General features: G+C 50.6%; 1 protein-coding gene across 1 annotated transcript; it reads left to right on the forward strand.

Moving 5' to 3' along the window:
* Positions 1 to 2,473: 2,473 nt before the first annotated feature.
* On the forward strand, positions 2,474 to 8,434 carry LOC119316511 (glucomannan 4-beta-mannosyltransferase 1). The gene is made up of 9 exons (XM_037590835.1): positions 2,474 to 2,755; positions 2,893 to 2,991; positions 4,680 to 4,932; positions 6,544 to 6,654; positions 6,763 to 6,899; positions 7,068 to 7,181; positions 7,278 to 7,477; positions 7,610 to 7,807; positions 7,898 to 8,434. Exons 1-9 carry the CDS (start codon positions 2,474 to 2,476, stop codon positions 8,058 to 8,060), a joined length of 1,557 nt encoding a protein of 518 aa, XP_037446732.1. The 3' UTR covers positions 8,061 to 8,434.
* Positions 8,435 to 9,889: the final 1,455 nt, after the last annotated feature.

Here is a 9,889-nt window from a genome sequence, read left to right on the forward strand (position 1 = left end):
CAACACTCTCCCCTCTCGTTGCTATGCATCACATGATCTTGCGTGTGCGTAGGAATTTTTTTGAAATTACTACAAAACCCATCGGAGGCATACTAGGGACACTCTGTTCGTCTATGTATTCACACATGTACTAAGTTTCCGTAATAGAATTCTAGCATGAATAATAAACATTTATCATGATATAAGGAAATATAAATAACAACTTTATTATTGCCTCTAGGGCATATTTCCTTCAGTTTAGATGCTAGAGCTATCATGCATGAACCAATAAGACAACATTTGTTGAGAGCTCACCAATGTCAAAAGACCCAGGTTGACAAACAGAGAGCTGAACGCAGTTTTGCTATTGGAGATAAGGTCTTTGTAAAAATGCAACCTTATGTTCAATCATTTGTGGTTCATCGTGTAAATCATAAACTTGCATTCAAATTTCATGGTCTCTATTTGACTATTGCCACGATTGGTGACATTGCTTACATGCTGGAATTACCAGATTCTAGCAGAATACATCCAGACTTTCATGTTCTCCAATTGGAGAAGTATATTCTACTTGTGACTCAAGTTCAGACATCTTTACCTCATGTTGATGATGAATTTCAAATTCCTCTCAAATTTCTCCGTTGCAGGGTTCATCATGTGGGCTCGAAGACTATTCCTCGGGTTCTTATTGAGTGGTCTTGTTCTCCTTCTGCTGATGTAAGACGAGGATTCATTGAAGGAAACATTTCCTTGTTCTATGGCTTGGAGACAAGCCACTTCTCAAGAACCATGGGGTGTGAGCACTCCTCAATCTACGACTACGAAGAATGACAACACTAAAGGCGCGGGAATTGAAGAGGCAGGCCGGCCCACCAGGGGAAAAGGATCGCCTCATTGGCCCGCTGACAAGAATTGGGCCAAACAGGTCTCGTAAAGTACATGTATAAATATTCCGCTTCCTTCTTCCTCTATCGCTAGCTAGCAACAAATTGGCTTCGGGCGGATGGTTGAACTTGCTGTGAGGGTGGATGAGTGGTTTTACACAACAGATAACTAATTCCCCATTCCTCTTGCTCCCTAGCAACCCAAGATCGATCGTGAGTGCAAGGGGAGGCGCTTACAATGGTGATGGAGAGGACGACAATGGACGATGGCAAACGAGTAGGTGGTTCCCTTCGAGGGGTGTGGAAAGAGGAGGGGAGAGATGAGTGAGTCGGTAGGACAATACATGAGCCGACTGATCCTTCCTAGGGATCATCGTGTTGATGCCTAGTAGGTGCCGTTTTTTCAACCATACTTAGAGAACGGTGAATAATTGAATCCAATCAGAAGGGTGATAGTGTTATCTGCAGGAAGAAGCCCGGTCAAAGTGAGATACCAGTAAAACAAGGCCATGATCTATAAAAAGTACTAGCATAGTATTACACACCATACTAACCACTCAGACACAAGTCTCTCATGAGAAAAAGATGGTTAGGAGTATTGTTGTACTCCAACTCACCAAAAATTAAAATGTATTTGTTGATGCATTGTGTTTTTTCAGTTGTGTGTGATGTTTTCGTCGATAGTGACACACATGTGGTGACTTTATCAATTTTGAACTCCATGACTCCGGTTTTCTGATGCATCTTTCTTTCCCATGCAGGAGCCGGGATGTCCTCCTTTTCCAAAAAACGACTCTGGTTTTCAGCATGCACCATGAGTGTGTGCGTACGTGACAGTGTGTGTGCATGTTTACCTACATCGTACTTTTTTGTTTCTCAACAATTTTCTCTTACCGTTTCCTCACTGATACAGTAGTACAAGAAACATGTCCTACTACCAAACTAGGAACAGGATTCCTCAATTTCCCATCTTTGCTCTTAATCTGCTTTCGTCTCCCTTTTGGCTAAAAAGCAAATCCCACCCAAAAGCTGCACAATATCCATCCATCCATCCACAAACGAAACCACCCCAACCCACAGTGACCAGCACGGCGTAGGCAATAACCACTTAACTGACCTTGTGACACATGAGCTCAGCTCAGCCGGCTCGTCCCAGTTCCTACCCCCGCGGCGCACCACCGACACTCCCTCGCCCGACCCCATCCGATCTCACCCCCGCCCGACAAATCATGGCGCCGCTTTGCACTGTTAAATCCAATCCCCGCCCCCCTTTACTTATCACCACGCTGCTGTGCCCTATTCTACTCATTTTACACTCCTTGGAAACGGAATCCATGGCGCATAGTAAGTCCACACAAAACCCTACATGTGCAGCTGCGCCTCGCGCCCCTTTTATAAAACCCCGCACACACTCGCACACACCACTCCATCCCCCAAAGCAGCTCCCCCCACAGTCCCAGCTCGCTCCACACTGGCCAGCCCGCAGCCCCTGGCACACGCTAGCTTGCTCTAGCTAAGCTAGCTAGCAGGGCCTCGCGCGTGGCATTACCTCGTCCCGGCCGCCGGCGAGGAGGTCTAGCGTAGCCAAGGGCAAGGCGAGCGAGCGAGCGATGGACGCGGCGGTGGGGCTGCCGGACGCGTGGTCGCAGGTGCGGGCGCCGGTGATCGTGCCGCTGCTGAAGCTGGCGGTGGCGCTGTGCCTGCTCATGTCGGTGCTGCTCTTCCTGGAGCGGCTCTACATGGCGGTGGTCATCGTCGGGGTGAAGCTGCTCGGCCGCCGGCCGGAGCGCCGGTACAAATGCGACCCCATCTGCGAGGACGACGACCCCGAGCTCGGCAGCGCCGCCTTCCCCGTCGTGCTCGTCCAGATCCCCATGTTCAACGAGCGGGAGGTACCACATTTTCCTTCCGCCCCATCGCCATTGCCGCCACAAGCTCCAGCTCCACTTCCCTCTCTGTTCCTCTCACCCATTGGTTTCTTCTTGCATTTAACATTTTTTTCATATTTTGTGCGTGATAATACGTGCAGGTGTATCAGCTGTCGATCGGCGCGGTGTGCGGGCTGTCGTGGCCGTCGGATCGGCTGGTGGTGCAGGTGCTGGACGATTCCACGGACCCCCTCGTCAAGGTGAGGAAGATCTTATCCCCCGGCCGCTCTCGGGTCGAACAGTACAAGTAATGGTGCCAGTGGTAGTAGTACTGGCCTGGTAATTATGGAGGCTCATGTTCACCTGTCGGTGACTACGCCCCCTGCCACCCCCCACCCCCAAACTATCCATGGTCCGTCCACCCGAACCTCGAAGCTCCCGGGATTCCCTCTCACTCCACCGTCCCCTTTTCCATTTTTCCCAAAGGGAAAAGCCGTGACACCCGGGGCGCTCGCTGCAGTGCCAGGCTCCGACCGGCCTTGTCTTTTAGACACGTCGCCTGGCCTGGGTACTGCCTCGCGGTCGCCTTCACGGCACAGGGCTTCCCCCTGTTTATAATTAAGAGCAAGGAGCCACTCCCCAGCTCCCAGCGAGATTTGGCCATTAGTTACTAGTAATAACTCTCAGCTTCACCTAGCAAATCTAACCATGTGCGGCACACGCTGTGTAACTAAAAATCTGAAATGTTTTTCTATTTAACATTTGTGCCTAGTCAATTCAGACTCGTGTTGAGGAGTAGGAGTAGTAGTAGTTGACACGCCTGCGCTTGTCGGTGCCCAAACTGATGGTGTGTCCTGTGTGTGCGGTTACACGGCTGTCTCGCCGTTTCCGTAATCGGAAAAAAGGGCGGCGAAGATCAAAACCGTTTTCCATTTTTGTCTGCCCTCCAAACTGGGATTCACATTGGCGGGTCGTGATAATCCACGAACAAGAGCCGAAAAAAATCTGGGCATCTTTCGCGCGCGAAGGAACGGCTCCCGATGATTTTGGCGGGGCGGGCTATGCTGTGCTACTAGCAAGGACGCTGCGCGCGGTCCGGTGTCGTTAATTGGAGATCGGACGGGCATTAAATGCCCCCAACGGTTTGACCGACGGGCCACAAGTGGCGATTACCCTAGTATCTTTTACGCGCCGGATCAACCAGAGCTGGCACTTGTCAGAATATTTTCTTTTCTTTCTTTTACTATTACGGCCTTCCTTCCAAGAGGTAAAAAATAATATAAAATAAAATAAATGGGGGGAAAGCAAGGCAAAAACCCCTGCGCGGTTATTCCCCTGGAAAAGCACGTGCTGGGCACGTGACGGGGCACGCCGTTAAATGTGTAATCAAGTCGCCACCGTAGTTGTACGTGATCCTCGCGATCGGCAGACAGTAATTAAGCTTGGGGTACGTAGGCCGTGGCAAGGCATGCTTGGCTGGTGCGTACGGGGCCCTGTCGTCGGTTCTCATTACTCATTAGTTTAGGCCATGGTCAGCCCTTGCTTGGCCCAGCCTAGGACGTTGATTGTAATCCACGTTTGGTTCTACTACTACGCCACTAGCCCTTCCCGGCTTGGTCCTGGTTTACTAGGTGTCCACTATGTGTAAACCATGTGTTTTGTACAATGTAGTAATGGCATCCAGAGATGGCATTACATGGTTTGCAGCTTAGTCGTCGTTTCCAAGCTTAGAAAGATGCCAACAGTATTATGATCTTAATAGTATTGGTTATGGTACTTGTCCCTCCAAAAGGAGGATACCATGATTGGAGCCCAATATCTCCATGAGAGCCGTGGGCATTTTAATTTACGTCCCACCCAATAATTGCCTACTCGTTGTGAATGTGAATTGTGAAACGTGCCTGTCAATCAACGGCGGCTAATCATCATGTGTGCTTGGCCCGTGCAGGAAATGGTTCGGATGGAGTGCGAGCGGTGGGCGCACAAGGGGATCAACATCACGTACCAGATCCGGGAGGACCGCAAGGGGTACAAGGCCGGCGCGCTCAAGGCCGGGATGAAGCACGGGTACGTGCGCGAGTGCGAGTACATGGTCATCTTCGACGCCGACTTCCAGCCGGACCCCGACTTCCTGCACCGCACCATCCCCTACCTCCACCACAACCCGGAGATCGCCCTCGTCCAGGCGCGATGGCGCTTCGGTAAGTTTTCACCAAAAAGAATCATTACTTCAGTTCAGTTCCTCAAAATTTGCGAGTTCAGTTTCAGCGGCGTGCCTTAGGGGACACAAAAGTAGGAAATTTTGGCATCTTGTACTGTATGTAGGCTAGAATAATCAATCAAGAGAACGAAAGGAAGAAAAAGACAGAGGTCACCGTGCTTCAAAGGTTTCACCGCGGTTCAGTCTAGGAATCAGGATCGGCGGCCAGTTTCCCTGTTTGGAAGCAAGCCTAGGATGCGTCCAAGCCCAACTAACTCTTCTTCCAACCGTGCTGTCTCGCCCGAAGGCCACTGGGAGGATGTAGCTGGACACCTGAAGGAAGATCCAAGTTTCCTCTTAGCGCTAAAATAAAATAAAATAATAATGCCTGGAGAGCGTTTTGCCTCATGGGGGATCAGCTAGCTCGTGGTGGTGCTAGTACGCTCTGCTAGATCTGGCGGGTCGGTTGCGTACCGTGGCGCCATGGTACGGTACGGTTGGGAGGGATGGCAAGTTAAGTCCTTGCGGGAGGGACGGCACGTCCCCGTGGCCGCCACTGTTGCGTGCGGCGCGTCTCGTGCCTGGGTATGCATCCCTTCCCTGGGGCGGCGGGCTGTCGGTCGGCCGGAGTTCACTCCGGCCCGGCTCCTCGCCGATCCGATCGCACGATCTAAACGAGGGAGACCCCCTCGGCCGTCGACTCGTCGTCGGTGGCGCCGTCGGTGATCCGAATAGTGCTGCGTGGCGTCCGCTCGTCAGGCTCTCTGCGCTTTTCCCGGTTAGCAGCGTGGGCCATGGGACAGATCTTCGGGCGCCCACGTGGTGCGGCCCGCCTCTACAAGGCCCGCGGGCCCGCCGTCGGTGACCGGCGTGGGCCACGTCGGCCATGGCTTCTTGTCACTACCGCATCCAGTTGCGGTGCAGGCAGGGCGTGCCTTGTCCTGGCGCCCGAGATTTGTCCTCGCAGACAGCAATAGAAATTGCCACGGAAGAGATAAGCATATTGGTACTCAACTCAATACTACTAGCTCATAACTCGTCAGTACTGAAGTGCGGCATCTGAGATTCTCGGTGTGTGTTTAGATCATCATTGCATGATGCCATGCCATGCCACCAGCTCGCGTCCTAGATTCACCTTTGCCGTCGTGGGGCGCGGCCAGACAGATTAGCGCGGGGTGGCGCCGGCTTGAATCGTGCCGTGATCCCGTGATGTGTCTGCAAAGACTGCAGGGTCCGCCCTATAAAGCTCCAAGATTTGCGAGTGCTCCCTACGGCTAACCTCCAAGATTTACTTTTTATTGGGCCGTGTCAGTGCAGTGCGCCCACATCCTCTGCTCGGTCCAACTGTACTGTACGGGTGAAGCAACCGAACAAAACCAACCTGTTATTCCCCACACAAAACGGAACCAAGCATGCTCATGCTCAATGTGTTTGATGCTGCTAACAGTAAAAAGAAGGCGAGCGACTGTGTGGCTATGTAGTACTGTGAAAAGTCAAGGGTAATAGTGAAAAGTTGGCCTGACGGTAACTTTGAGCTGTACATTTTTTTTCACCGGTGACAATCATGCTGGGGAGGGATGCTGATGAGTGTGCTGTTGTTGGTTGTGATCAGTGAACGCGGATGAATGCCTGATGACGAGGATGCAGGAGATGTCCTTGGATTACCACTTCAAAGTGGAGCAGGAAGTGAGCTCCTCCGTCTGCGCCTTCTTCGGCTTCAACGGTGAGATTCAGTCCGGTCTTCCAATGTCCTTTCGGATGATTTTATTCGACATTGGTACCAATTTATCCATGGCATCTGTCTAACAATCTCAATGATTTCTTCTACCAGGAACCGCCGGTGTGTGGCGCATTGCTGCAGTGAATGAAGCAGGGGGCTGGAAGGACAGGACCACCGTGGAGGACATGGATCTAGCTATCCGGGCCAGCCTCAAGGGATGGAAGTTTGTCTACCTCGGCGATGTTCAGGTACATTGATCAATCATGCAAACCATCAGATTCAGATAACATACAGCGCACATCCTTTGGCTTTTCTCTTTCAATACCACGTTCCTATTTTTTTTTAAATGAGACAGTAGTAAAAGGAATTTGACAGTGAAAAATTGGAGTTAACGAAAATTCTGCAATGTTTCTCAGGTTAAGAGTGAACTCCCCAGCACTTTCAAAGCCTTCCGGTTTCAGCAGCACAGATGGTCATGTGGTCCAGCAAACCTGTTCAGGAAGATGCTGGTGGAGATTGTGACAAATAAGGTCTGCCCCAGCACCCATCAAGTCCAATTCTGTTTTAAGACAACACCTTAACTATGTTGCTAACTCAGATGCTATTGATCTTGTGTGTGTGTGCAGAAAGTGACAATCTGGAAGAAGTTTCATGTCATCTACAATTTCTTCTTGGTGCGCAAGATCGTTGCCCACATTGTGACATTCACCTTCTACTGCATCATCATCCCGACAACCATCTTTGTCCCTGAGGTTCATATACCGAAGTGGGGTTGCGTCTACATTCCCACAATCATCACTCTTCTCAACTCTGTTGGAACTCCCAGGTAATTATATTATAGCCTGTAAAGAGCTCACATTCACATAAAAATATAATAAGCAAGTAATGATCGTTCAATTATAATTAGTATTTGATCAAATTGTGTGTTTACCTGACGAAAATGCACCAATTTTGGCAGGTCTTTTCACTTGCTTTTCTTCTGGATCCTCTTCGAAAACGTCATGTCGCTGCATAGAACCAAGGCCACATTGATTGGCTTGTTAGAGGCAGGCAGGGCGAATGAATGGGTCGTCACGGAGAAGCTCGGCAGCGCCATGAAGATGAAATCTGCTAACAAAGCATCAGCCAGGAAGTCATTCATGAGGATGTGGGAGAGGTACTGAACAAACAAGACAAAATGCACACATTTGCCACCTTTTTTGCCTCAGCCCTTCGGTAACTAACTTTCAGAGATGAAAATTTTCAGGCTAAACGTTCCGGAGCTCGGCGTGGGAGCCTTCCTCTTCTCATGTGGGTGGTACGATGTCGCGTTCGGGAAGGACAATTTCTTCATATACCTTTTCTTCCAGTCGATGGCTTTCTTCGTCGTCGGGGTTGGCTACGTCGGCACAATCGTCCCTCAGTCATAACTGAAAGAACGTCGGGATCATCTCGCTCAGCAGTTCACAGTTCCCTGAGAAATCAGCAAAAGTTAGTTGGCCGTGCATAGCCAGTTCAAAAGTAAAGATCACGCAGTCGTCTCTGGGTTTCTCTCTGTTTTCCTTCCTCCTTGGAGACTGATAGTATTGCAGCATTCCCTTGAATGTGCTATTGTAAAAGAAAGCGAGGTGCAGTGTAAGGTCACTGCATATGTATTTGTGGTGTTCTCTTTTTGCTTGTAGCGAGTACGTCCCCGTGGTTATGGGGAGCAGGATGTCTGCTTGCAAGTCGAATGTAATACTAATAGTATAAGAAAGGAAAAAGGTTCAGGAATGTGTGAGCAAGATCAGATTGTTCGGATTTTTCCGTGTGCTGCCTTCAGAATTTTAAGTGTGCAGTGTGCTAGATGAAACATTGTTCCCCAGGTAGCATCAGTCGACACATGTTGAAGCAGAAGAGAAGACACGCCACTGCTCCAGGGAAAAAAAAACCCATCAAACCAACTAAACAAACTGGTATTCAGAATAACTTTAAACATCTATCCTGAGTTGCGTAGGTCTTCATCCTCGTGATATGCAGCAAAAAGCATCACTAAGAAACAACGGTCGAACAGTTTTTTTTCAGTGGTTTTTTTTTTGGAGAATCACCGGAGGAGGAGTCCCTCCACCTGAATATATTACTTAAAGTGGCCAATATGCCAGGAGAGTGATCCAGTTTATAAGGAAAACCGGATCGAAAACCTAAAACAAGTTGACCCGTTTATAAGGGAAACCGGGCCGAAAACCGTACAACAAGGTTACAAGGAGAAGAGAAGAGAAGACACCCAACAAGGGCGGGACCTAGCTAGCAGACTAAAAGGACCATCACCACGTCAGACACAAGTAGTAATGGGGTGTTGTCGAGGGATCACAATACTGAGACTTTGCGAGGAACCTAACGCACCGCATTGCGTGCATAACGAGCCCCACGGCACAACTGAGGAGCAACCACAACCAACGAGTGCGAAAAGCACGAGCCTTGACTGGGTGCCCCGCCATGAAAGATCAGAACGATAAATAATTTGGGGAGGCATCTAGCGCCATCAAAGAGCAAGGATGAACCAAGACATCACCAAGAGCACGACGCTCGCCGCAATACATCGGCCGCCAAGGGAGAGTCTTGAGCATGCATAGCGAGACACCTTCACGAGGGGGAAACAGATGGCCGCCCTGCGGCGCCAAAGGCACCGCCACCAAACCCCAGAAAACACCACCAAACAACCACCGTCGACTCCAAGCCAGTCGCACCACCAGCACCACCATTGGACCCTCCGACTGTTCCCAACTTGGCCACACCACCACCACCACCAAACGCTGCACCCTCAACCACACGCAGGCACAGAAGCCGCCGTTTGGGTCTCCAAGATGACGCCTCCAGGGAGGTAGTGCCGACAAGGACACAAGACCGTCATCCGATCCGACAAGCCAGATCTTAGGTTTTCACCCGGATACCACAAAACAAAGTACTGCAGGTGCTGGAGCTCCACAACGACACCTCCTACGAGGAAAACGATGTCGGCAGACACCATTGCCGCCGACATCGACATAGTCGATGCAAGGTTCTCACCCGGAGTTTGAGCACATACTTACAGCAAGACGACAGCTGGCCACCACCATTGGGCCCCTCCGAGACGAAGAAGCACATGAATCGTCGCAGCCAACCGCACCCCCGCGGAGACCGCATACGGCCAAACATCAGCACTAGGCACTGGAACCACCAATGGTCGTCCGAACGCAGGGCCACCGGACGCAGCGCGAGCCGCCGAACCTAACCGAGCACC

Source organism: Triticum dicoccoides, chromosome 6A, assembly GCF_002162155.2.
Source record: "Triticum dicoccoides isolate Atlit2015 ecotype Zavitan chromosome 6A, WEW_v2.0, whole genome shotgun sequence".
NCBI lineage: Eukaryota > Viridiplantae > Streptophyta > Magnoliopsida > Poales > Poaceae > Triticum > Triticum dicoccoides.